Here is a 26,059-nt window from a genome sequence, read left to right as displayed (position 1 = left end):
TGTAAAGAGCCACGTGAATAAGGGCACGGCCAATAGGAAAGCGGTTGGGCTGGCGCTTCCGGGTTGTGCTGCGAGAAGAGTGGACAAATAGAGAGTCTAAAAGACGAGCTGTCACGTGTAACCAGAGACTGGACTAATGGAAACGCTCGAGGACCCGGAAACGGTGAAGAAACAGCGGGAAGGGCGGAGGTGCTTGTACCGTGCGGCCATTACAGACAAAGCAGGCCCTCCCCCTAGACCCCCGGGTTTACGCGCGCACCCCTAGAGCCCAGGAAAGGAAGGCGGGGCTAGCCTGAAACACCAATGGAAGCAGGAGTGGGTGGGCCGCACTTAAGAAGCAGGAGACGGGGCTTGCCCAACTGGGCCAATGAGAACACGAGACGCTGAGCGGTTGTTAGGCGACTGAGACCCGCGCATGGCGGACCCGGCACTGTTCGAGTTTCTGCACACCGAGATGGTAGCGGAGCTGTGGGCTCAAGATCCAGACCCCGGCCCCGGGGTGAGCGCCGGGTCCTGGTAGGGAGGAGCCACGGGCCGTGGCTGAAAAGCCAGTCGAGGCCCCCGGGAGGCGCGGAGGGCGCGGCAGCGGCCCGGGACGAATACCCGCCCAGCCCCTGATCGTGGGGAGACCTCTACTGCGGGCTTCCGCCTCTGCGAAGCCGAGTCCGGACAGGGCTGGCCTCGCGGGTTACTCCTAGAACTGTGCGAGACAGCTCGGGGACAAGCTCCTAGCTCAAAACCTGACACAGAGTAAGAGGGTAGTAATTACGATTGCTTGGTATATATTGAGGACTTACTGCCCGGGTTAAGTCCCGCCTGCGCCACTCACCCTGGGTGTGAGAGCCAGTGATTCGCTCTGCGTGCCTCAGTTTACTCCCTTGTAAAATGGGATCGTAACAGCACCTAAGACTCGGTGAGACATTCATTCAACAAATTTACTGAGCACTTACTGTTCCCCAGGTACTTGTTTCCTTGTCCTCACAAAGCTTAACCTTTTAGTAGGGAATTTACACCAGCAATGGGGTTCCCAGGTGACTCAGTGGTAACGAATCCGCCTGCCACTGTAGGAGACGTAGGTTGGATCCCTGGATCGGGAAGATCCCCTGGAGGAGGAAATGGCAACCCACTCCAGTATTCTTGCAGGGAAAATACCATGGACAGAGGAGCTTATCAGACTGGGGTCACAAAGGGTTGAACACAACTGAGCAGGGCACCCACGCAAACAATAAAAATAGCAACAAATGTGCCACCTGCTAGTAAGAAGTGCTATAAACAAAACTTAAGTAGAATCAGGGACAGGGATGGAGTGGTGGATAGTGGAGGAAGCCTTTCTGAGGAAAAGAAGGGAAGAAGCAAGCCCTGGGGATAAGTAGTGGGGAAGAACATTCCAGGCAAGAGGAGGCCTTAGAGCGTGCTTGGAATTTTGAAAGTTGGTCCTTAGGAAAAATGCTCAGACTTTAAAGCACTTACTTCCATGTCTAACACATAATCAGCCCTCAAAACATGGAGCTCTGTTTTAAAATCTGGTACTAAAAAGAAAGGGTGAGGGCGAAAGCAGATGCTTAATAAGTGGGTGCTATGCCCACTTCTTTCATTATTATTCTGTCATCATCATCAATATGCAAGACATTTTTATTGATGTATGTTTCCTTCCCAATCCAGGAGCCCTAACAAGGCTGTTGCTTGTTATCATCCCAACATAGAGTCAACAAACTCTTAACTATTAAAACATGCAAGGTGCCAGGCCTTGCTGTAGGGGCTGGAGATTACTCAGCAAACCGTGCAAAACCCTTGCCTTCTGGAGCTTATGTTGTAGTGGGGGAAACAGACAAATCAGATAAATGCATCTACACTGTACCTTGGGGCAATGCTATGAGAATGATAACACTTGGGAGAGGGAATGTGCGCTGGCCTGTGTGCCAGGGAGAGGGTTGCAGTGTCCCAGCACCCCATCCATCCTGGCATTCAAACAAGGAACCCAAGGGTCTGCAATAACCACCTTTACTCCCTCACCTCCAGCCATCGGCCAGGCCCAGCCTGTTCCACTGTCTAAATAGAGTTCCCATCTGTCCCCTCCCTGTTGCAGTGTGGGTTCCCTCCTCTCCGCTCCATAACAGCCCCCTTCTTCACCTTCCAGCTTATTTTACCTGCCACGTCGATACTACATTGACACCTATTAATCCTTCAGTTCAAATGTCCCTTCCTCAGGGAAGCCCTCAGCGGAAGTGGGGGTATCTCTGTTTTGTTTGCACATTCCCCACACCACCATACGAACCTGAATTATGATCCTTTAGTTACCGCCGTCTCCTCTGCCAGGCCTCGTGCTTTGCACTGTGGGCAGGGACCAGCTCTGCGTTGATGACCATAGAGTAGGTCCTCAGAATGGATGTATATATTTTCAAATTTATATTTGGTTGGTTTTGGCTGTGCTGCGTCTTTGTTGGTGCACTTGGGCTTTCTCCAGTTGCGGTGAGCAGGGGCTACTCTAGTTGCGGTGCTTCTCACTGGTGTGGCTTCTCTTGTGGAGCGTGGGCTCTGGAGTGTGCAGGCCCCAGTGTTTGTGGCACATGGGCTCAGTAGAGGTGGTGCAGGGGCTTAGCTGCCCCACGGTGTGTGAAACCTCCCAGGACCAGGGATCTAACCTGTGCCCCCTACACTGACGGGCGGATTCTTTACCACTGGACCACCAGGGAAATCCCAGTGTGGATCTGTTGAAGAAGTGAGCGCAGCCCCTGTGCCGTGGAGGGTGAGGGTGGGGACTGGGTTCACTTAGTATTGTGGCCAATAGGAACGCCCACCAGGTGCCCGCAGGGGCCTCACCTTCCTGATTTCATTTGATCCGCCTAACAACCCACGGAGGTCAGCATGATCCTCCCCGCTTTGTTGGCGAGGAACAGACGCTTTGATGGATGGAGTCTTTGCTGTCAAGTGGCAGAGTCAGGAATGTAACTGGGCCTCTCACTCCCAAAACCTGTGCTATGAACTCTCACCTGTTTCAGCATCTTCCCTGACACTCTTGGGAGGATTTTGATGTGGCCAAGCAAGTGTGGGGGCACGCGGTTACTCAGCTTTGCTCAGCACAGGATTTTCAGAGCGCAAGTGTGCCCACGATCTTTGGCAATGGCTCTCTGTCCGGCTGCCTCCGCAGCCCCAGTGCTGGGGTCCCTGCACCAGGGATTCCGGCAGAGCTGGGCTGGGAGGTGGCCCGGACATTGGACCTCAGAGCTCCTGGGTGGTTCCCGTGTGCAGCCAGAGTGAGGACCACCATCTCCCCACATTCCTTCAAGCTGGCAAACCCTGTTCCTCAGCTGCTCATCGTGGGCAGCTGCCTGGCTTTCCCGCAGTCTTTTCTCTTTTGCCCCTGGCCCCTCCCTTCTCTGCTCCTTCTTTTTGGTCCAGCAAGCGTCCTGTCTGCCTCTTGGGTACTTCTCGTGGCTTCAGCACAGTGCTTTCTCTGATTTAGTTCTCAGAACAGCCCTCCAGGGTTGACGTTATTATCCCATTTTACAGGAGAGGGACTGGGGCACCAGACAGGAAGGGCTTTTCCGGGATCAGAGGCAAAATCAGGACTCGGGCATCCGGGTCAGAGCTTGTCTGTGGCAGCAGCCCCACCAGCCCTGGAGCCCCTTGAGGAAAGCAATCGTGGCTGGTTCATCTCTGTCCCCGGCGCCAGGCGCTCAGGAGCCACAGTCATTGTTTAGGGCTTTTTGATCTCCACGTCCTGCCTGGTTATTTGTAGCTGTTGAATGGATTCTCCTGGAGGGTTATGGCTTGAGTGGAAGGCTGGCTGGAGGAACAGGAAGGTCTAAGGGCCTTTGTTATCTGAGCTGGAAAAGTTCCGGGAGGAAGAGGCAGGGGAGGAGGAGGAAGAGGAGGCGGCTGTGGTTTGTCCATCTCAGGAGCTTTGACGATAAGGGGAACCTGTGAGCAGAGGAGTGAAGCCTGCGTGGGAATGAGCTGTTCTCTGGAGGCCTGGGAACAGCCGTGTGGGCTGGGCCCTTGTCCACCGAAGCCAACTGGGCACTCAGCCAGCCCCTTCTCTCTGGAGGGCCTGGGCGGGGGGTGGGGGTGGAGCAGCCATCAGATACAGTCCTTGTCCTCAGGCCGGAGCCTGGGAAACCACCTGCTTCCTGGAAAAGTGCATGGCATCGGGGCGTGGTGCCTCTGAGGCCACAGAGCCAGCAGTGGGGCCTCTGTGAGCCAACTGGGGCTCTGTCCTGAGGGTGGCAGGGGCCGTAGAAGGTTTAAACTGAGGTTGCTGGGCTCAGATTTACTTCTTCGGAGGTCCTCCCTGGCCACGTGGGTGAGATGGGATAGAGACTGGGCAGGGGAGGAGTCCAGAGCACAGACAGACGGGGACTGGGCGAGCTCCCCGAGTGTCAGCGGAGAAGGTGGGGTCTGCGGTTATCCTGGCGACTGCCTGGTGGATGATGGGGGAGAAGGCGAGTGACAGATTGGGAGGTGTGCTCTCACCTGGTCACTCTCCACACTTCCTTTTCTTAAGGGAAAAAAAATTTATTTCTTTGGCCACACTGAGTCTTAATTGCAGCACGCCGAATCTTCCGTCTTTTAGCTGCTGCACATGGGATCCTTGGTTGTGGCATGTGGGATCTAGTTCCCTGATAGGGATCGAACCCGGATCCCCCACACTGGGAGCTCAGAGTCTTAGCCACCGGACCACCAGGGAAGTCTCCTCACCATACTTCTTTTGCGTCTTCTGGGGCCATTGACGCTGGGGAAACCAGAAGTCATCCCTTCTCCCTGTGCTTGAGGCAGGACCTGGGCTGCCGCACCCTGGGCCAGCAGAGTGGCCCCACCGGTGGGGGTTGATCCTCACAAATAACTGAGGGGCCCGGCACGCAGCCCCGCCACCCAGCAGTCCAGGATGGCACGGGGGAGGCAGTGTGGTTTCCTTGTTTCGCGTTCCTCCTGCTCGGAGCTCGGTGGCCCTCAGTCTGGATGCCTGAATCCGCCTTTAGCCGAGCACAGCTGAGCACGTTTTCCTCTTTCATCGTTTCTTCCCCTGTTGTCGTTCCATCTGTGGCACTCAGAGGAGTCGTAGACTTTCTGGGTCTCTTTCCACGTGTCAGCTTTTCTTTTCTTTTTTTTTCCCTTAACAATCTGTGAAGTTTTAGCGATTTTCCAGAGTTCTCTCTTTTTCGCTCCCTTGCAAAGAGATTTGTTTTGGTCACCACGTTCATTTTTATGCATGTTCCTTTGTCGGCTCGTCCCTTTCTCTGAGCACCCGTGCTGCTCATGGGTGCCCTTGGTGCCCACACTAAATAAGCCTTCTCTGAGGGGGTCCCCCTGCCCCGCTTCTCCCATCATCTCAGTTCCTCTCCGTGGGCTCTTGTGTAAACCAGATGCGGGAAGCCCAGAAACGCACTGGCTCTGGGCTGGGCTCCAGAGGCTCAGGACAGGATGGGAGAGGCCCCTCGCCCTCCCTCCGTAGCAGTGATGACCCCCTAGTGTCAGGGGAGCTTTTGCAGGGCCTGGGGTGTGCCAGCTCTGCCGCCCTCCCCTCCCCCAAAACCCACCCCCTGTCAATTCCTCCCCGCCGCCCTCCCCACTGCCTCTCCTCTGCGCTGCTTGCTTTATGCCCCCTCTCCCTCCCATCCCCAGTCTCTGCAGTGTAGCAGATATTCACCTGGCCTCTCTCGAGGGCCATGGGGTCAACGGCAACAGCAGCTGTGTTGCGAGCTGCCAGTCACCCGCCCCTGGGAGACTGGGCCCCCACCTTGTCATCCCCACTAGGCACGGTGTGCGAGCTCCTGGAGGGGAGCTAGGAAGTGACCGCAGGATGAATGGGGGAGTCCTGGGAACACAGGTGCACTTGGTCAAAACAGAGCCCAACCGGCCCCCTCCAGGAGCTCCCCTGAGCAGGGAGGTGGTGCAAGAGTGGCAGAGGCCTGTCGAGGGCCGGGCAGGGGACCAGGTGCTGAGATTCGTCCGCCCACAGAACAGAGCCCCTCCTTCGTGGGCTTTTCCTTCCCTCTTGCCATCCCCAGCTTCTCAGCAGGCTGACAGGTGCAGAGGCCGCAAATGACGACAGTACCGCTTCCCGAGCCCGACTCGGGGTGCTTGGCTTGCACTTACCCACTCCTTTAATCCTCACGAGGGCCCTGGGAAGGTCCTCGTTTTACACGGGAGGAAACTGAGGCACAGGGCAGCTGGCCACTGCCCCAGGCCCACAGCTGGTAAGGATCCGGACCCTGGACCCAGCCACCAGGCATGTGTTCCCCTCTCTGCCCCTCACACCCGAGCTCAGACCTCGACCACCTTAGTCATCGAGTCAGCCTGCCCCCGCCCCCGCGGCCAGCCCTGTCGTGCCGAGGACACCAGATAGCACACGCCGGTGTCACGGGCAGGAAGCTGTGTCCTTCCCCAGGCCCGGTTCCCACAGGAGGAAGGCGGAATGGTGGGCCACGGTCTGGGTGTCGCGTGGCCCAGCAGAGGACGGGGCCATCACGCGGGGCACCTCTGCTCCGGCTCCCACCCACTCCTGGCACCTCCCCTCGGCCAACCTCAGCCCTTGCCACTTCTCTGGGGCACGGGCAGCTGCGAGTGCTGCCCTGATCACCTGCCTGTCAGCCACCAACATGCAGGAGCCAGACCTGCTCAGGTCCAAAGGTGCCCCTGGGAGGTCTGACCTAACTCCTCTGTGCCCCGGTCTCCAGATGTGAAACACAACCTACCTTCCGGGGCTGTTAAACAAGGGTCTGCACAAGGCAGCTGGCACAGCATAGGCCCAGGTCCCGATTCCTCACTTTGCTCATTCAGCATGTTTCTCACACGGCCCAGTATGTGCCCAGCCCCCCTAACGCCGTCTTGGCGTTTCTGATGCCCCGAGTCGGGGCCGCTCAGCTCTCTCTGGGTCACACAGATCGGCAACGTACACAGGTCGGCTCTCCTCCAGCCACGCGGTCTGCGCTCCAGGACACATGGACAGACACCAAGTGCGGCCTCCTGCCGCTCGGTCCCCACGCCTCAGCACCCCCACCGCGGGACCCTGACCTGGCCCCCCAGAAGGCCACTCGGCCACCCCTGCCTCCCCTGAGCCCCTGCAGGTCCCTCCCAGGAGTCTCGGCTCATACGTAAGGCCTCCTAATCACAGTTGACGTTTCGCCCGCCTGCTGGCCCGTCCGGGGGCCCACCCCTGCGGCCCCTTCACTGAAGCCCCCTTGCTCGCCCCAGGCAAGTCACCTGGAGTTTCTGGGGTGACAGGAGTGCTACCCCACCGGGCGTTTAAGGACGGACGCTGAAAGTGCGTGCAGGAAGTGATGGGACTTGCGAGGAAAGACAACGGGTGAGGCCGAGCCTGGGCAGGACCCCCGTGTGTCCTGGGGTGAGGCTGAGTGGGGCCTGAGGGCCACTCAGGAAGCCCTCTATCCCGGGTCTTGTCTCCCCGCACCGGCAGGGACGCACGAGCCCCCCTCAGCTGCCACACCGGCTGGCTCCCGGCTGGAGGTGGCCGAGGGCCCCTCAGCCTCCCTTCCCTGGCCTTCTAGGGACAGAAGACCAGCCTGTTGGTCCTGGAGGGCATGGGCTTCCGCGTGGGCCAGGCCCTGGGCGAGAGGTGAGAGGCGGGCAGGACCCACAGTGGGGTCCCTTCCTGGGCAAACGGGTGGGGAGGGTGCCTCGCTCCACACAGGATCCCGGGCCGGTCTCCTCCCTGTTCCTTACCCCGGGGCTCCCCAAGCTTGGCCCCCGCGGTGTCTGCCGCAGGCTGCCCCGGGAGACGCTAACCTTCAGGGAAGAGCTGGACATCCTCAAGTTCCTGTGCAAAGACCTGTGGGTGGCTGTGTTCCACAAGCAGATGGACAGCCTCCGTACCAACCACCAGGTGGGTGACCCCCAGGCAGACAGCAGGCAGAAGCCAGAGCCCTGGGAGCCCAGGGAGGGGACCCCGGCTCAGGGCAGTCACAGCAGGCCCAGCCCTGCTCAGGGGCTCCCCACAAGCACTGGCCCCCCGGGCCCAGGACAGGCCCCTCGTGGCTGGCGGCCGTGCCTCGGCCTGACGCAGCTTGTCTGCACCTGAGCCTCGTTCCCATTAGGCGCCCACGCTGGGCCCGGCTGGTGGCCTGATGGCCTGGGCTGTATCTTCTCCCCATCCGGCACCCTGGAAGTTGCGCAGCAGGGGCATGGAGGGGAGGACACCAGGCCCTGGTCGGAGGGCCCACGGGTCCTCGTACAGCCCCGAAGGATGGCCCAAGACCGACCGCAGCCGTTTTGAGGGAAGGGTCCTTCTGGACCTCAGGGTGGCAGCGCTGGGCCCTTGCCTCCCCTCCCCCCCCACCACGAAGGTACAGGCGCCACTCCGGCTCCCTGGCACCCTCCTCTGTCCCCAGGGGACCTACGTCCTGCAGGACAACAGCTTCCCCCTCCTTGTTCGGATGGCCTCGGGTCTGCAGTACCTGGAGGAAGCGCCCAAGGTACCAGGCGGGACTCTGGCCCGGGGTGGAGGCCTCTTCCCAAGCCCAGGACCCTGGGAGAGGGAGGCAGACCCACTCCACCCTGCTGTGAACCCTCAAGCCCGCGTGGCCCCGGGGTGTTGGCCTCCCCCTGCTCCACCCACGGTGACCCGTGTCCCCCGCCCCCAGTTCCTGGCCTTCACCTGCGGCCTCCTGCGTGGCACCCTCAGCACCCTGGGCGTCAAGAGCCTGGTCACCGCCTCCGTGGCAGCCCTGCCCGCCTGTGAGTTGGGGTGGGGGGGTTCCCATCCCTCTAGTGTGCCAGGGGGCCCACCCTGCTCCCAGGGGCCGCAGAGGTGGGGCTGGGCCGCCCAGCCCCACTGCAGATGGGAATCTATGGCCCAGAGAGCTGAAGTCCCAGGCCCAGGCCACACAGCAGGTGCAGCCCATCCATGGCCCTGCCCCCGATGTCCTCCTAGACTGCCTCCCTGGGCGTGCCAGCCTGGAGGGGAGAGCCAAGGACAAGGACCTGGGCTAGTGGTTTCCAACACTCTTCCCAGCGTGAGAACCCAGGTGGACACAATAGGAGTCACCTGGGTGAAGGCGGGGTGCTGGGCTGAGGGGCTTCAAAGGCAGCCAGTGTGAGGGGGTGTCCTCCTGACCCCGGGGTCCTGCTGGCCCGCAGTGCCCCCCATCGGACAAGCCGAGGCCCCACCCTTCCCTGGGGGCCGCCTGCGACCAGCCCTCCACGCACCCTTCCTTTGGGCATCTTCCCCTCTGCCGGTCCCCAGGGCCACGCATCACGGAGGACTGGGGCCCGAGCTGGCACGATCTGAGCCATACGTGCCACTGAAACTGGGCCAGGCCCCTCCCCCACAACCTACATGCCTGACCTGCTGCCTGCCCATCGTGCCCCCAGCCACCCACACAGCCCTGGGGCGCAGGCCGGGGGTGGGGCTGGGGCACCACCATCTCAGGCCAGCAAGGAAACAAGGTCCAGCCAGGGCCACCCAGGCTGAGGGTGCAGGGCCCGGGTGAACGGCTCAGAGCGGCTGGGGTGCCACCTCTCCCCTCCGGCCCCAGCCTCGAGCTCAGGCCAGCCCTTCTCTTCCAGGTAAGTTCCAGGTGGTGATCCAGAAACTTTGAGGAGCCCCAGGTCCCACTCCCAGATGAGCTTCACGGCACCCCGGCCCAGAGAACCCTGCTGATGCCTGTGCTGGGGGCTGGTGCCGGGGAGACCGGAGTCCCCGCGCTGCAGGGTGTCACAGATGCCCAACAGATGGGTGTCAGAGGGAGGTGGGGGTGTCCCGGGGGCCAGGTGGTCCCCGTGGCATTCGGGGCTGGTGTGGAGGGGGTCTGCATCACACACATCCCTCCACAGGGAGGCGCTCAATAAAGGTTCTGTAGGTGGAACCAGACTCAGAGTGGAAAGTGGAGGGGGGGCACTCTATAGAGTGCTGGGGGTAGGGGCAAAGCGACTGTGTGTGTCATGGGCCCAGTGTGGAAGTACCCCATGTGGCTTCCTCCCCGCCGAGTCCCCTCTGCCCCAGCCTCAGCCCTGGGGCTGGCTGCTTCCCACCCCGCATACCCGGCAGGGGAGGGTGGCCCCCAGCACGGGTGGCCTTGCCAGCATGGACAAGTCTGGAGGTGCTCTCTGCTCAGCGGGGCCCAAAGAATGGACCTCTCCCTGGGAGCGCGGCCAGCGGCCCCTGGAGTTGCTGCCAGGTGTGGGCTGGCCTGGGGGGGCCGCCAGGAGCAAGGATAGATGAGTGGGTGGGCCAGACACCTCAACTCCCCAAACACACACACACACACAAACACACTCGAATACACGCTTCACGTGCCTGGCGGATGCGAGTCATACCCAGAATAATGGCCTCGCTGACTAGTCTCTGGGCAGTTCAGCCTCCGTGCCCGCACCCCACCCCCTGCCACCACCTCCCCTGTTTACATTCATAGCATCTGGGGGCATCACCCGTCTGGACTCTGCCGGGCTCTGCCACTCGCTGCCTGAGGTGGGTAAGTACCCCGGCCTCAGAACTGTAACCTGAGGCTGGGATCGACCTGAATGGGAGGAGGAGGGGTCCCCTTGCCTAAGACCCCCCCAGGGGCTGGGGCTCTGCCTTCACAGCGTCTGGTGCAGACACCGCATGCAGCCCCTTCCCCAGCACACACAGCCGAGCCCCGCAGTCCCTGGGTTGTCTCCGAGCCTTAGCACGGGCCTTTCCTGCTTGGCTCCCCGCCCCCCCCCCCCCCCCCGCCCGCCTCTCAAACTCCTACTCCTGCAGCCTCCACAGCCCACCAAATCCCCTGCAGTGGCTGCTCACTTGCGCTTCCCTGTGGGTCCCTGGCTCGGGGCTGGCACTGTCCGGGATGAGTCCCGAATGAATCTCGGTCACTCAGCTAAACTCTGCAGGCAGGAGGGCGGGGGTGGGGGAGCGGGAGCGGGGAAATGGCCCAGGGGCAGTCCAGAAGGAGCCCCCAGAGACCCACCCACCCCTGACTCCAACACGCCAGCCTGGCCTCCTTGCTCAGGACGGGGTGGGGGGTGGGGTGGTAGAGTCCTAAGCTGGCGGGGGACGGGGAGGAAGAAGCTGCTGGGAGGCCTGGTGAAAAGGGAAGAAGGCATAGCTGGGCTGCAGGGGCCGGCGTCTGGTCACTGGGCGCCTCGCAGGGCCCGTCAGTGTCCTCTCTCGTCCTGGGCGCTGCTCAGGGGTTGCCTCCCCCACCTCCCGGGGGGAACCTCTGTTGGTGCCATCACCCCGGCAGCAGCCACAGGGAGACGGGACCCTGGAGAGCAGAGGGGCCCCCTCCAAGGTATCTAAGAAGCTCCCTCCCCACCCCCACCCCCCAAGAATGTCTGTGAGGCGCCTTCACTACCCGGCAGGAAACGCTGCTTGCAAAGCCCAACTTGGCCTCCCTAAGACCTGGGGCCAGGGGACTCTGTCGGTCCTGTTTGCTCATCTGCAGGGCAGGCCTCACCCCCACCCCGTGGGGGCATGTTTAGGGGAAAGGGGGTTACTGTAGAGAAGCGCATGGGAGTTCCCTGGTGGTCCAGTGGTTAGGACCCTGTGCTCTCACGGCTGGGGCCAGGGTTCAGTTCCTGGCTGGGGACCTCGGATCCCACAAACTGTGTCGGGCCCCAAAAGGGAAAAGCATGTCCACCGAGCGTGGCTCCTGACGAGCCAGGAACTCGCGTATCCTCACTATGTGAAGCATCTGGAGCAGCCGGTAAGTGGGTCGGTTGGAGCCTATTGCCGAATGCCAGGCGCTGGGCTCGGCGGACTCCCGACGGCCGCGAGAGGCCGGCCCAGATGCCAGTCCACTCAGCAGTGAGGAAGCCAGGCTCAGAGAGGGGAAGTCACCTGGCCCGGGAGGAGCTGGCACCTGAAGCTGGGATCGCTCCTTCCCTGGGCCTGGACTCCCGGCTTCCTTCCTGCCCGCCCCGGCGGAGGCGCCCAGACCTGCAGACCTGTGGCGGGGCCCTCCCTGGGCGGCACCGAGGCCTGCCGTCTCCGTGCCTTACCTGGGGCACCCCCAGTCCTGGAAAGTGGAGCGCAGCAGACGGGGACTGGGAGGGCTTGCTGGGGACGGGGCGGGGACGGGGCGGGCAAACCGGTCGGGCGGCTGGGCTCCCGGATCCCAGGCTCCGGCTCCGGGGCCTCCGCGTAGTCGAGCCCGCGCTGCCGCTGCCGGACGGAGGGGCTGGCGCAGAGCCGGGCGGGGAGCTGGGGCTGCGAGGCTGCCTTCAGGTATGGGAGACCCCAGGCCGGGGGGCTGTGGGGTGGGGTGGGCGGGGGCCGCGCGCCTGGTCCCCAACCCTCACCACCGCGTTTCCTCCGCGCCTCGGTGGCCCCCCACCACCGGTCCCCGCCTCTAAACAGCATCCTTCCCATCCTTAAAATGGGCGCCTCACATTTTAAACCCGGCGCCCCCCACCGCCCCGCGTCATCCTGAATTTGCTCTCTCGGCCTCTCCAAAATCAGACCACGCAGATTTCATTTTCTCCCCGAGAACGCCCCTCCCTCCAACCCCTCGTTAGGTCCCTAAGGCCCCAGTCCTGAAACCAGTCGCTCGCTGGGTGGCTCACCGCTCCCACCTCTCATCACTGACTGCGCTGGTTTCAAAGGGCGGCAGCCCCCACATCCCACAGCACAAACCCCAATACCTAGTTCCCCCCTGGTTTTACTCAACCACCCACCAGCTCCCAGCCCACCTCAGCTCAGCACCCCCATTGTCCCGGCCTCTTGGAAACGCCCAGTAGCTCCCAAACACCCCAGATCACCCCCCTTAACACCGTCCGTCCAACCTGGGGCCTCGCCGTCCGCCCCTGACCCCGTCCAGACCTCCCAGTGTTTCTTGGAGGAGCATCTCCACCCCACCTGGGGACTCCAGCATCAGGGAGGGGGGCTCATCCATGGCAGGTCTCAGGGAGCTGCCCCGGGGGTAGGCTCTGGCTGCTGGCACCCAAGGGTGCTGGGCACTGAGCTGGGCCCCTCCCGCCCCCTCCCTGAGCAGGCCCCCGGCCATCATGCACCAGCACTACACCGTCCACTTTGCCAAGGGTGCCCTGCCCCCCCGGATTGCCACCGAGCGCTACTTCTTGGACCCAGAGTTGGGGCACCGAAAAGGTAGGGGTTCAGTTTTGGGGGGGTCCTGGCAGCAAGGAGGGGTGGCTGAGGGGGATGGCCAAGCAGAAGAAGACCCTCAGGCCCCAAGAGAGAAAAGCCACCAGCACTCACCATAGAGGTGTCTTCACAGGCGGCCCTGGGGGACCCTGGGAGGCCCACCTGACCTGCCCCTCCTCCCCCAGCATGGGAAGAATTTCCTCCCCGAGTCACCAGGCCTGGGGGGACTGCCCCCCACCTAGGGGGAACCATGTGGTGGGAGGGAGGGGTCAGAGGGCAAGCCCCCTCCGACAATGAGTGAATGAAGGAAGTGGGGCTCCAGCCTCTCATGGTGACCACAGGTGTTCCTGCTAGGGGTCGGGAGGGGGCAGTTATGGCCCACCAGGGCTGATTCAGCCTCCTTGGGGCCTCCCAGGGCAGTCCCCTTCCCGAGGGCCTCATCTGAGCTCAGGTGTGAGGCCCAGCCCTCCTTTCCTAGTCCCCACCCTGTCCCCTCTCCACAGTCACCTCCCGTCACTCTGGCCTCTGGACCAACCGGGCCAGCTCCCAATGGAGTATTCTCAGTGCCTGCACTGGGCGACACCCTGAGGACTGGGGAATTTGGGGGAGTAGGAACTCCAGGACAGCATCCCCACTCTAGTCCCTAACCTGGCTGAAGCCCAGGCCTCTGCACCTCCTCCCCTCCCTCCCACCCCAGCCGTGGGGCGAGGCCGCCCCTCCGCCCTCACCCCCTGCTCATCTTCTCTCCGATTTCTCCTGAGCCCCCCTCCACCTGAAGACCTGACCTGGTTCCTGCCAGTGCCCTCAGGGCTCGGGGACCCAGGCCCAGTCACCCCCACTTCCTTCCTTCTAGGACGCTGTCATCAGAGGTGCCATGACCCAGCGGCACCTGGTGCCCACAGGTCTTGTCAGCCAACCCCACAGGCATGCCGGCAGCCGGCCTACCACGACCACCAGGGGGGGCGCGGTGGCTGTCGCCGGGGTCCCCAGCCCCCCACCCAGCAGCAGCAGCAGCAGAGGCGGCAGCCCCAGCCCCCACCTCCCCAGCCCCTGCAGCAGCGTCTCTGCTCTGTTCACGGGGTCCAGAAGGGGCCACCTGCAACCACCACTGCCCCCGCGCAGCCGGCCACCGCCCCCCAGCCACCCCCCAACTCACTCACCGCGACCAGCACCCTGGCCACCGGCGGCCCAGCCCTGCCCTACGCAGCCGGCACCCTCCTGGAGCCCAGCAGGCCCACGGACGCCCGGCCCCTGCCCGCCCCCGCAGCCTGCGGCTGCTTCACCTCCTACAGCTCCGGTGCTCACCCAGCCTCCCCTTCCCAGGCTCTGTCCCTGCCACCTTGCTTCCCGCCTGGGCCTGGGGCCTGCCCTCCTCACCCCTCCGTCTAGGCTCTGTCTGGAGGGCACTCGTCCCCGACCCTGGGCCTCGGGGCAGCCACCACTTCTTCACTTGTCAGCAGCCGAGGGTCCCGGGCCAGGCCAGGGCCCTGGCCCCAGCTCTCTCCCTCTGCTGACACTCCTGCTCTGCTTCCTCTCCCCCAGCCCTCCTGACTTGGGGCAGTGGGTGATGAGCACCAGATTGCTGGCCAGCTCTGGGGTGGAGGAGATGGGTCAAGTGTGCAGCTACAGCCAGAGGTGTGGAGCAGCCTGGGAGATTTAGAGAGCAATGCAACCATGGGAGGGGACTGGCCCTCTGTCGGTGTCGTGATTGACATTGACAAGTGACACCCAGCCACTCACTCATTCATTTATTCATTCTGTGACTAGGTATGGACACCTACAGGAGTGCCAGGCTCTGTTCTGGGAGTGCCCCAGGGAGCAGGGTGGACAGATTGCTGCCCTTATGGAGCTCACATTCTGTAGGCAGTTGGGGGAGGTGGGTTTACAGGAAACAATAGGAAAGTTCAAAACAGCGTCACCAGGTGATAACCATGTTGGGGGAAGGATAAAGCAGGGAGAGGAGATGGGGTCTGCAAATTAAGCAGTCATCAGGCAAGACCCCATTAAGTCGACCTTTGAGCAACATGGGGCCGTTCTCTGGAGTCAATGGCAAATGCACTGACTCTGAGGTGGCCAGTTCAAGGGGCAACAAGGAGGTGCATGTGGCTGGGTCGGGGGAGGTGAGGAGGAAGGCCAGATAGGTCCAAGAGGGCCGAAGGCGGCCAGACTCTGCGGACCTCGTGGCCGCAGTGAGGGGTCGGCCTTCTCTTGAGGCAGGAGCCATGAGGGCCCAGAGCTGACTCTGGGACGTGACATGAGCGTTGACTCCGGGAGTCCAGGCGAGAGGGGCTGGCGACCTGACCAGGGAGGTGGCAGCAGAGGTGGGGACTCACACTGATTTTGAGGGCTGTTTTGAAAATAGAGCACGGCTGAGCTCATCTCCAGGTCGGGCACAACCTCATCAATAGAGAAAAAATAGAGCGCAGCCTTGTGGCCATGATGCCCATTTCACACACTGGCAAGTAGAGGCTCAGTGAGGTGAGGTCAGCCAGCGACCAGACAGAGCAGGCTCAGGTCCTCCCTGGCTGCCGCCTTAGCTGACTCTGGCCCTAGTCTGCCCCCTGCCCTCCCAGCTGTGCCCCCAGGCCAAGCACTGGCCCTGGGCGAGGGATGGATAACGCAGTCCAGAGGCCTCTATGAGAGCGGGCGTGTCGTCCCCACCGAGCACCACGAGACTGGCCAGTAGCCCCTCCCCTGCAACCCAGCTGTACCCTTCTGGTGCCCCAACTCTGGGTCCAAGAACTGGCATTCAGTGGGGGCCCATAGGGGGAGAGCAGGCCTGCTCTCCTGTAGCACTGGCACATGGAGTCCCTGTGCCAGGTCTCAGACAGGACAGCTGCGCCCTGAAGGGCCACCCCAGACCACGACATTGACAGAGGGCCTGGCCTTCACCAGACCCTTTGGCGCCCTCCGACCCAGACGGGCACATCTGGTCCCAGAGGAGGGGGCTGCCTGCGGCCACAGAAACCTCTGCTGGGGGCTTTGGCCTGAGTCGCAGCTGGGAGATGGGGAGGGATTGCCAGCGGTGCAGGGAGAGGGCGAGCACTGCGGAGGGCAGAGGGGAGCAGGGTGGTGCCTGGCCAGCCTCGCTGACTCGGGTTTCCCCTCCCCAACCCTGGCACCCCCAGACATCTTGACAGAGGATGACGTCTACTGCAGCTGCCTGGCCAAGACTCTCTGCCACGTGCCCGTCCCTGTGACCGTGGGTTTCTATGCCCCCTTTGGCTGCCGCCTGCACATGATGCTGGACAAGATCACAGGTGAGGACTTGCGGGTATTCGGGGGAGAGGGATTAAGGGAAATGGAGCCTTGGGTCCCTGCCCTGCCCCAGGCTTCCCCAAGACCTGCTTGCCCCTGGGGTCAGTCGACTTCAGGCCAGAGGCCCGTAAGTCAGCATTAACCAGGGCCCTCCCCATGCCTTTGCCCCCTCCCCCACCAAATCCACTGCAAGGAACCCTCCTAAAATACACATCGATGAGAGACATCCCTGGTGGTCCAGTGGTTAAGACTGCGTGCTGCCGCTACAGGGGGTGCATGTTCGATCCCTGGTCAGGGAACTAAGACCTCACATGCCACGCACTGCAGTCAGAAAGTTAAGCAAATAACGACAAAAAATAAAATACACATCTAGCCCTGTCCTGCCCCTGCTCAGAAGTCTTCCCATGGCTCCCCAGCACCCTCGGGAGGAAGCCCAGGTTCCTCGACGAGGCTGCAGGCTCTTGCCGAGTCCCTCCTGGGCTCTGTGCTCCTCAGGCCCTTCTCTTTTCCTTAGCCCGGGCCCAGGGCCGGGCCCCCACAAGACCCCTGACAGCTAATGTTAACTGAAAACATGAGCAGGTTCAAACCCAGCTGCAGCTCAGCCCCCATCCCCAGTCACCGCCAGAGAAACCGGAGGTGACTCACCCCTGTGTGCCCGGCCCTGGGGAGCTAAACAAGCCCACATCATGTTGTTGTCACAGAGCAAAAAACAGGGTCCTGGGAGGAGAAAAGATCTGGCCAAAAGGCAAAAGGAAACAAAGCTTCTGCTTCACTCACACCCTCCCAGCAGGAAGGTCCTGCCCCCAACCTCTCACGATCCAGTCCTCCAGACATTCTCCCAGCACCCAAGGGACACGGGGTGGCCAAAACAACCGGGGCTCTGCCCTTCCTGGGCTCACAGACCAGTGCGAGAGACAGACCTGCCCCCAGACAGGGAGGACCCAGCATGGGCAGGGCTGCAGTGGAGGAGCTCAGGGTCACCTGACCCAGCTTGGGTCTCAGGGAAAGCTTCCTGGAAGAGGTGACAGCTGAGCTGAGAGCTGGAGGAGGGGCAGTAAGCCAGGAAAATGGGAGCCAGGAGGTATCCTTGCGGCCCTGCATTTCCCTTCCTCAGCACCTGGCTGCCCCAACCCATCTTCTCTCCTCTGGGGGCTCTATTTCTGACCCCACCATCCCACCTCCCCACCTCGGACCCTCCCCTGTTCAAGCCTGGCTCCAAGCCTCTCCTTCCGCCCTTGTGCACCTACCCAGTGCTTGGGGATGGCCCCGGGCTCCTTAACATCCAGGCCCCCGTGCTGATCTGAGCCGGCTCACACCGTGCCCTACCCCCTCCCGGCGCCCTCGGTCTCCGCAGCGCTGATGCAGCAAGAAGCAGCCCAGCGCGAGGCTGAGGAGCTGGAGCACGTGCAGTGGCGGCCGCGGCCCGTGCAGGGCTGGGCCTTCCCGAAGCTGCTGTGGTACCTGGTCTTCCTGCGGCCCATCATCACCGAGGTGCACCTGCGGCGCAAGAACGTCAAGTTCCTCTTCATCCGCTTCAGCGCCTGGCAGTACGCGGGCACGGACAAGCTATGGGCCGGCCTGGTGACCACGCTGTGCGAGGGCATCCGCCACCAATACGGCGCGCTGCCCTTCAGCGTGTACTCAGTGCTGGGCACGAAGGCGGCCACGACGCAGGGCTTCCGCCAGCGCGAGTGGCAGTGTCGGCACCGCGTGTGCCTGGCACTGCTGGCGCTGCTGGCCGTGCTCAGCCTGGGCGTGGGGCTGCTCTACCTGTCGGTGGGTGCCCGCTCGCTGAGCCACCGTGCCACCAACAGCAGTCTGCTCCGGGTGTTCGGCGGCGCGGCCACCACGCTGTCGGGCTCCGGGCTGCTCATGGCCGTGTACTCGGTGGGCAAGCACCTGTTTGTGAGCCAGCGCAAGAAGATCGAGCGGCTGGTGTCGCGAGAGAAGTTCGGCAGCCAGCTGGGCTTCATGTGCGAGGTAAAGAAGGAGGTGGAGCTGCTCACCGACTTCCTGTGCTTCCTGGAGATCTACCAGCGGCGCCGGCTGCGCGTCGTGCTCGAGGTCACCGGGCTGGACACGTGCTACCCGGAGCGCGTGGTGGGCGTGCTCAACGCCATCAACACGCTGCTGTCCGACAGCCACGCGCCTTTCATCTTCATCCTGGTGGTGGACCCCAGTATCCTGGCCGCGTGCCTCGAGAGCGCCGGCTCCATGAAGGGCACGGCCGACAACGGCTACCTCTTCCTCAACCGCACCGTCACGCTGCCCTTCTCGGTGCCCATCATGGGCCGCCGCACCAAGCTGCAGTTCCTCCACGACGCCGTGCAGAGCCGCGACGACCTGCTCTATCGCGAGATGACGCGCAAGCTGCGGCCGCTGGGCGGGGCCGGGGCCAGGGGCGGCGAGGGCGCGCAGCTCCTGGAGGTGCAGACGCAGGCGGGGGGCGAGCGCGAGCAAAGCCGCATCGACGCCGAGGCGGCGCGTCGCATCCGCGAAGCGCTCTTCTGCCTGCACGACGAGCGCGACTGCCTCTACGAGTACGTGCCCGACAACGTGGTGTCCATGCGGCGGATCGTCAACACCGTGCCCATCACCGTGCGCCTGCTGCAGCAGCAGCAGGGGGACTTCGGGGGCCCCTCGCCGCGCCAGGCCGTGGCTTGGGTCGTGCTCGCCAACCAGTGGCCGTGCCGCCTCAGCTGGGCCCTGCAGTGCCTGGAAGACAGGCAGCAGGCCGGAGGTGCGCCTGAGGCCCGCGCGCGCCTCTGGGACGTGTTCAGCGACCACAGCCGCGAGCTGCACACCATGACCAAGCCGCTGCAGAACGTGCTTGACCTGGACGGCGACCCTGAGCTTTTCGAGCGCTTCCTGGGCGCCGACTTCCCCTTTACTGTGGCCGAGGCGCAGAGCCTCCTGCGCTGCACCGTCAACCTGGACCACTCCATCCGCCGCCGCATGGGCCTCATCCGGGCCGTCAGCGCGCTTAAGCCGCCCAGCCCGCCCAAGTCCCCTGCCCGCGACAGCCCCCACGCCGCCAACGGAGCCAACCACGCCCCCGGGCCGGCCCGGGCAGGCCACCCTGCAGGGCACTCCCCTGTGCATGCCAGCGAAGCCCACCATCCCCGGGACTGGGCGCAGGGGGGCAAGCCCAGACCCATGGCTTGAGTGCCGTTGACTCAGGGGCGATCCAGCCCAGGTGGGCCTTGAATGTAAGACTTCTGGGCACAACACTTGCATCTGCCCAGATGAGAGTGAAGGGGGCCTGGCTGGGCTCAAGACCCAGGGGCCAGTGTCCAGAATGGGGCCTGTGGTGCCCATATTTCCCAGATGAATCTGTAAGCCAGGGAGAGCCATAGGCCGTGGCCACCAGGAATGGGACAGCGTGTGTGTCTGAGAGCTGGGCAGAAGGACCCATGAGGAAATCGGGGTTCAAGTGCAATAAATGAAAATGTGAAAGCCCCCGGTCTTCCTTGATGAGGGCAGGGACGCTGAGAAGCAGAGATGGCCCTGGCCTCCCCAGCTCACTGAGGACTGGGCACCAGGCCTGCCTTGTCCTGCCAAGTCCACTGCATTCCCAGGGAGTCGGGCAGGCTCAGCTAGCAGCCTGCTCGCTGACATCCCGGAGGCGGGAGGGGCTGCGGGGGCGACAGGTGCGGCTGCGTAGGCAGGGGCTATGAAGGCCAGACGGATGTGCTCCTTGACTCAGTGGAGTGCACCCAAGCCTCAGGGGATCCAGGTCCCTGTCCCCACACCTGAGCTTGCCCCTCCGTGGGCAGGGCAGGAGTTGGTATTTCCGAGGGCGGTGTCCCCAGTGACCTCAGCAGGCTGCTCCACTCTCGGGGTGGCTCCTCCCCTGGCATAATGGGTTAATTAGGCTTTGCTGGCACCGCAGTCTGGAGGAGCTGGTGGCTCTGCCTCTCCCGGATAACTAACTGTCCAGGGGGGGTGCCTGCCTTACGGGTCACTCCAGGCCCACCAGATGAGCCTCTTGAGGACAGGGAAGTTGAGGCGCAGAGATGGGGCACATGGAGCCAAAGTGGGGGGCCTCCTAGGGCCAGCCTCTGCCATCATGGCTCACCAGCTTCCTTTCCATCTCAGGGACAGAGACCTAGGCTGGGGGCACCACTCCTCTGGACAGCTTCCCAGTTCTCATTGGTCAAAGAGCCACAAGCTGAGGCCTATGGTGTGCCTGGCCCAGTTCAGTGGCTGGGGGGGCGGGGGTGGATGTGACTTCTGAGCCGGGGCCCTGAGAGCCAAGAGGGCAGTCCCAGAGGAAGCCAGGAGCTCTGTGAAGACACCCACCCCCAGGCCAGGCAGCCTAGTGCGGGTACTGCCCTCATGCCGTAGCTCCAAGGTTGGGCGCAGCACCCCAAAATCCCTGGCCAATAACTGCTTCAAAGTGGACATGGGGCAGAGAGAACCAGCCTGTGACTTAAAAAGAGCTGCCAGGACTGAAGCACTGGCAGTCCTGGCAAGGCTGAACTGGTGGCATAAACCCCAGGCGTGCTGAGCTGTTTTCCAACAGCAGGGCGAGAGCCTGCTCAAGAGAAGCCACCGCGGAGAGAGACATGGTCCTCCTGACACTTCAGATGGGTGTCTCCAAAGATGTGCCGCTGTCGGCAGCATGCTTCCCTTCCTTTCTGCTTCCTCAGCCCACTTGACTTGGGCAGAGTCTAGGCTGCAAACAAACTGGCCCCAGGAGCGGGGTGCTGGGGAGGCAGAACCAACCTGTAGACCGAAGTCAGGGGTGGGACTGAGGACTGCCTCCCCTGCCCCCAGACCCCTGGAGGAAGCTGCTCCCCCTAACAGGGTATGCAGCAGTGGTCAAATTGTTGCCCAATTTTATCTTAGATTCTAGCCATGTACCTGGCAAAACTAGAGCTTTCGGAGACTAAAAAAGCATCAAAAAAACAAACCAAGAGAGGCTGTCAGAGGGGCTGGGTGTGGCTAAGATGGCTCCATCCCCCAGCATTCTCTGTAGTGTGGGGCTTTTGCTGGGAACTGGCGCCTACAAGGGAGTGGAAGTGTGCATCTTTTTCCCATCGTGGCAACGACTTAAGAGGCAGGCTTGCCTTTTCTCCACTCTCCTCCCCGGCCTGCCTGCTGGATGCAGGGTCTCCTGAGGACCCAGGGATGGCAGAGCCACCAGAGGGCAGGGTCCTGGCTTCCGAGAGTCACTTCATGGAGAACAGCTGTCTGCCACCCGGAATGCCCACATGCATGAAAATAAACATCTCCCACGTTAGGGAATTGAGATCTTTTAAGATTTGGTACAATGTCAAGCTGTTGTGAAGGACTCGTGTGTTCACAAGCTTGGGTGATGCTTGGATGGCTGAAGACAAAGGAAAGACTTGGCCAGGGACTTCCCTGGTGGTCCAGTGGTTAGGGCTCTGAGGCTCACTGCTGAGGGCCAAGGTTTGATCTCTGGTCAAGGAACTAAGATCCCTTAAGCTGAGACGCACGCCTTAAAAAAAAAAAAAAAAAAAAAACCCTTGGCCAAAGGGATCTCTACCTCCAAGATCCAAGACTCTTAAAGTCAGAAAATCAGGAGAACTGCAGAACTGGTCTCCTGGGGCTGCTGTAACTACATCCTACAAACTGAGTAGCTCAGAACAGCAGAGATTTATTTCCTTACAGTTCCAGAATCAGAAGTCCAAAATCAAGGAGTTGTCAGGCCATGCCCCCTCAGAAACCTGGAAAGGGAGCCCTTCCTCACCTCTTCGAGCTTCTGGCGTCCTTGGCTTGTGGTTGCGTCACAAGCCCTCCATCCTCACAAGGCTTTCGGTGTCCTTACATCTTCCCTGAGAGCACGTCTATCCCTGTCTCCAAATTCCCCCTTTTCATACTGGATCAGGGCCCATCCTACACCTCATTTTAACTTGAATACCTTGATAAAGACCCTGTTTCCAAAGTCCCATCCAAGGTCTGGGGGAGGGTCACAATTCAACCCTGAATGAACTTGGAAAAGCTTAATTCCTTACCACAAGCTGAAGGGAAGGGCAGGGACAAGGCTGGGCACCCCAGCCTTCCCAGGCACCCCACGAGGCAGAGGCTCCTTCCCCACGTGCCCTCCTCGGCCCAGTCTGTTAACCACCTGGCCTGGAGGTGGAGGCAGACAGCAAAGGGGATGGATAAGCACCCAGCACTGATATAAGGACCAAAAGCCCCCACCGGGGTTGACTCCTGGGCAATGGCTAAATTTCACCAAAAACCTACTGAGATTTTTAGGGGGCTGTACTGACAATACCCCAACTTGGCAAAGGACTGTGGTTTCTCAGCACTTTGAAACTTTGCACCCCTGGGTCTCCCCAGGAAGTGGGGGCTGGAGGCAGGGCAGCCTGGAGGGGCTCGTCCCTGACCTGGTCACAGCTGTACCAGAGGATGACGCTGCCCACAGCCCGGCACCTGGACACTGTGTCGGTGTCTCCCTGGCTGCCAGTGGGGCAGGTGCCACGGGCTGGCGACCAGTGTACATGGCTTCCCCCAGCCCTTTGCCCAAATGAGAGAGAGTCCCAGCTGTGGCTGCCCTAAGGACAGTTAGGACACCGTAGTGGTTGGTGACTCAAGGTGTTCATCCCAGTCACTCAGGCAACTGGGGCAGAAGACCCCCCAGTTTGCATACGAACGGAAGGGGCTCCTAGTCATCAATGCTGTGACTCTCGTCTTCTCACCGCACCTCTTCCTGACCCGAGCCAGCCTCCCACGCAGCAAAGGAGCAGGTGGCGAAGGCCTTCCCCTGAAGTGGTTCTCACCTTTTCTGAAAGGTGAGACTCAGATTTCCCAGAAATAAGTGCCCGACAGCCCTCCAGCCACACCTCGGTGCCTGTGGGCAGTGACCAGGCAACCGCCAGGCTCCGGGGGTGGGCGTCCTCCTCCCGGGATGTCTGGGGCTGACAGGGCTGGGCTGTCCACTCTCCTTGGCCCACTTCCTTGGCGGCTCAGGCAGTAAAGAACCTGCCTGCAATGCCAGAGACCCAGATTCAATCCCTGGGTCGGGGAGAATCCCTGGAGAAGGGAATGGCAACCCATTCGGGTATTCTTGCCTGGGAAGTCCCATGGACAGAGGAACCTGTGGGGGCTACAGTCCGTGGGGGTCACAGAGTCTGAATGGGCAGCAATAACCTCTGAACCCGAGCTGGACCTGAAGCTGGGAGGTATTCGGAAGGTATTTCCTCGGAAGAGAGGGGAGTGGAAGCAGGGACGAACTGGCTGTGTCAGACACAGAGGAGCCTGGGCTCCTGAGGAAGGGGCGGCAGCTGTGGTGGGAAGACCCAGCTCCGCCCACCTTAGGGCTCTCCTCCGGGACGGCCTCCACACATCCCCACAGATGCTCCGCAGCCGGGACCTGTGGTGCCCCTGCCCTCCCCTCGCTCTGCCCAGAGCCCCCACAGCGGAGACCCAGGATCAGCGCAAGCAGAGAGCAGGCAAACGGGGAACCCAGCTCTGGTTTATTAGAAAAGGTGTGAACAGAGTTGCACCGACAGGAGCAGCCCCTCCCCCGCCCTCTGCCCACCCCCCTCCACCCCCGCGCCCCCCCACCCCGGGTTGTAGTGCCTCTCAGGGCGCAGCCTCACGTGGCCCGGACAGCAGGGTCTCCAAGCCCCGGCTGCTCCCCACCCCAGCTCCCTGAAAGATTTATTGCACTTAAGATAAAGAAAGCTCTGATCCTCGGCTCCCATCTCCCCCCACCCACCCCAGCCCAGGCCCTCACCCTGCCTGGGGCTGCTCCACCAAGTCCAACTACCACCACCACCACCACCACCGCTCACCGCCCCTCCCAAGCCGCGCCTCCAGCCTGGCCCCGCACCCGGGGCCTTGGGGGGCCATCCCGCCACCACCTAGGACTCCTGCCCTCGATGGGGCAAGCCTGGCCAAATGGGCCCCTGGGAAGAGGCGCTGGGGCCTCGTGAGCCGGATGACTTTGGAGACCGCATCCACTCCCTCCTCCCTTCCACCCCCAGCCCAGAGTCTTCGAGTGTCGACACATAAATAGAAGTGCTTCAGTCAGGGCGAGGAGGGCCACCCCTGTAGCTCCTGCACCCCGTGTAGTGTTGCTGTGTGGGCAGGTGGGCGGGGGTCCCAGGAAGGCCCCCACCCTCTGGTGTCCCGGGCCTCGGAAGGCTGGGGGTGAGGGTGAGCAGATTCTCATGGCTCTGGCCTCAGCTCTTCGAAGACCGACGGGTAACAGGGAGCTTCGGGAGGAGAGAAAGGGGAGAGCCTGTCAGAGCTGGGGCTCAGACCCCGGCCCCGGCCCCGGCCCCGGCCCGCACCGCACCTAAAGCGTCACAGTGTCTCCTGCCCAGATTCCTGACTGGCTTCCAGGAGCAGCTCTTCGAGCTCCTTCTCGTTCTTGGAGCAGCTCAGCTCTGTGGGGGGTCGGGGGAGAAAGGTGGGCGGCCTCCAGTGAGCTGGGAGGGCTGGGGGCAGGAGCCCTGCCTGAGCCAGACTCATAAGGGAGCACAGGTCCGGGGGCCACTGAGACCCTCAGACTCCAGTCAGCAGACCTGACATGCCCCACCCCCAAGGGGCTCCCAGGGACTCGAGGGAGTAAGGCAGGGACTGAGAACCCAGTCCCACTCGTCCCTGTCAAGGTCCACTTTCTTCAAGGGGAAACTGAGGCACCCCACGGGTGGATGCTCGGCGAGGGTCACATGCAGCACCCAGGGGCCCCGCCACCCAGCCCCAGGGCGCCTCTCACCGTGTTCCAGGCCACAGCTTCCCACCTTGGCCTCAGGCCCCGGGGGCGGCTCTGGGGACAGTGCCAGGGCAAACTCAGGCTTCAGGCCGTTGGGCAATGGTGGCCCCACCTGGGGCGGCTCCAGCGGTGGCTGGGGCTCAGGCGGCCCAGGGTCCGGAGTGCTGGCGGCCTCAGTGGGCGTCGGGAAAGGTGAGGTGGGGGGGGAGGCTGAGGCGGGTGGGGACACGGGACCAGGAGGGGCGGGGGGCACAGGAGGCTCTGCCCTCTCGGGTGGACTCTCCACCCGGGTCACCACAAACACTTTGTGGCCCCAGCCCGGGCTGGACACGGAGATGCGCTGCTCGGCGGGGGAGGAGGGGCAGCCTGGGGGGCTCCTGTCCCCAGGGCCCAGGGAGTCCGTGGGGGGCACCAGGGTGGGGCAGGGGGCCTCAGCCCTCTCCCCATCCGCCTCGTCCCTGTCCTCCCCCTCAGAGTCTGAGTCTGAGTCTGAGTCCGGCCCGGGGCTGGGGCCCGGCGCCCCGTTTTCCTGTGCCTCGGCGGCGGGCTCCTCCCGGGGCTCGTCGTCAGGCTGGGGCTCGGTGACAGTGATCTCGGGCATGGAGGCCGACAGCTGCAGCCGCTGCTCCTTCTCCTCCCGCTCCCGCACCAGCACGAAGTTGCGCTTGCAGCCGTTCTGGATCTCGGCGAGCAGCGCCTTCTGCGTCTCGATGAAGCTCTTCACCTGCGGGCAGAGGAGCGGGCCGGGCTCGGGCTCTGGGTGGCCTGCCCGCAGCGGGTCCCCGGCCTGCCCCCCACCTGCCGGCAGGGAAGAGCCCGCTCACCGCCTCCTTCTTGGGCTCACGGTCGAGGTCCAGGCGCAGCAGGGAGTGGTTCACCTTGAGGGCCAACGACAGCGCCATGAGCCCGCCTGTCTTGATCTCGTTCTCCCGAAGGTCCAGTCTCAGGAGGCGGGGGCTCTCGGCGATGAACTCCGCCACTGCCACCGCGCCTGGGAGGGGGACCGCAGGGGCTGGCCACGGGCCCACACTCGGCTGGCCGCCCCCCACCCCGGGCCCACCATCCCC

General features: G+C 62.6%; 3 protein-coding genes across 8 annotated transcripts in view; 2 read left to right on the top strand and 1 right to left on the bottom strand.

Annotated features, from left to right (window-relative positions):
- Window positions 1–197: 197 nt before the first annotated feature.
- Window positions 198–9,829, top strand: TRAPPC6A (trafficking protein particle complex subunit 6A). Of its 3 annotated transcripts, none has more exons than NM_001034420.2 (6): window positions 198–499; window positions 7,509–7,576; window positions 7,726–7,843; window positions 8,349–8,432; window positions 8,601–8,694; window positions 9,526–9,824. In NM_001034420.2, the coding sequence occupies exons 1-6, from the start codon at window positions 416–418 to the stop codon at window positions 9,555–9,557; spliced, it is 480 nt and encodes a 159-aa protein (NP_001029592.1). In that variant the 5' UTR covers window positions 198–415; the 3' UTR covers window positions 9,558–9,824. The 3 variants fall into 3 exon arrangements, with proteins under 3 accessions (NP_001029592.1, XP_024833901.1, XP_059732616.1); XM_024978133.2 differs by having other exon boundaries at window positions 397–499; window positions 8,304–8,432; window positions 9,526–9,829; XM_059876633.1 differs by having other exon boundaries at window positions 397–516; window positions 7,509–7,843; window positions 9,526–9,829.
- Window positions 9,830–9,911: 82 nt separating this feature from the next.
- On the top strand, window positions 9,912–19,756 carry NKPD1 (NTPase KAP family P-loop domain containing 1). Of its 4 annotated transcripts, none has more exons than XM_024978663.2 (5): window positions 9,912–10,426; window positions 12,930–13,042; window positions 13,893–14,336; window positions 16,168–16,299; window positions 17,652–19,756. In XM_024978663.2, exons 2-5 carry the CDS (start codon window positions 12,943–12,945, stop codon window positions 19,460–19,462), a joined length of 2,487 nt encoding a protein of 828 aa, XP_024834431.1. In that variant the 5' UTR covers window positions 9,912–10,426; window positions 12,930–12,942; the 3' UTR covers window positions 19,463–19,756.
- A 3,967-nt stretch (window positions 19,757–23,723) lies between these two features.
- Window positions 23,724–26,059, bottom strand: part of PPP1R37 (protein phosphatase 1 regulatory subunit 37) — a 37,851-nt gene continuing 35,515 nt past the window's right edge. The window contains 4 exon segments of the mRNA NM_001105379.1: window positions 23,724–24,489; window positions 24,573–24,663; window positions 24,996–25,716; window positions 25,817–25,983. Coding sequence (NP_001098849.1) covers window positions 24,581–24,663; window positions 24,996–25,716; window positions 25,817–25,983 — 971 coding nt within the window. The 3' untranslated portion in view covers window positions 23,724–24,489; window positions 24,573–24,580.

This window comes from Bos taurus, chromosome 18 (assembly GCF_002263795.3).
Source record: "Bos taurus isolate L1 Dominette 01449 registration number 42190680 breed Hereford chromosome 18, ARS-UCD2.0, whole genome shotgun sequence".
Taxonomy (NCBI): Eukaryota; Metazoa; Chordata; class Mammalia; order Artiodactyla; family Bovidae; genus Bos; species Bos taurus.
Note: the sequence above shows the minus strand (reverse complement) of the source record. Positions and strands in the feature narration are given on the sequence as shown.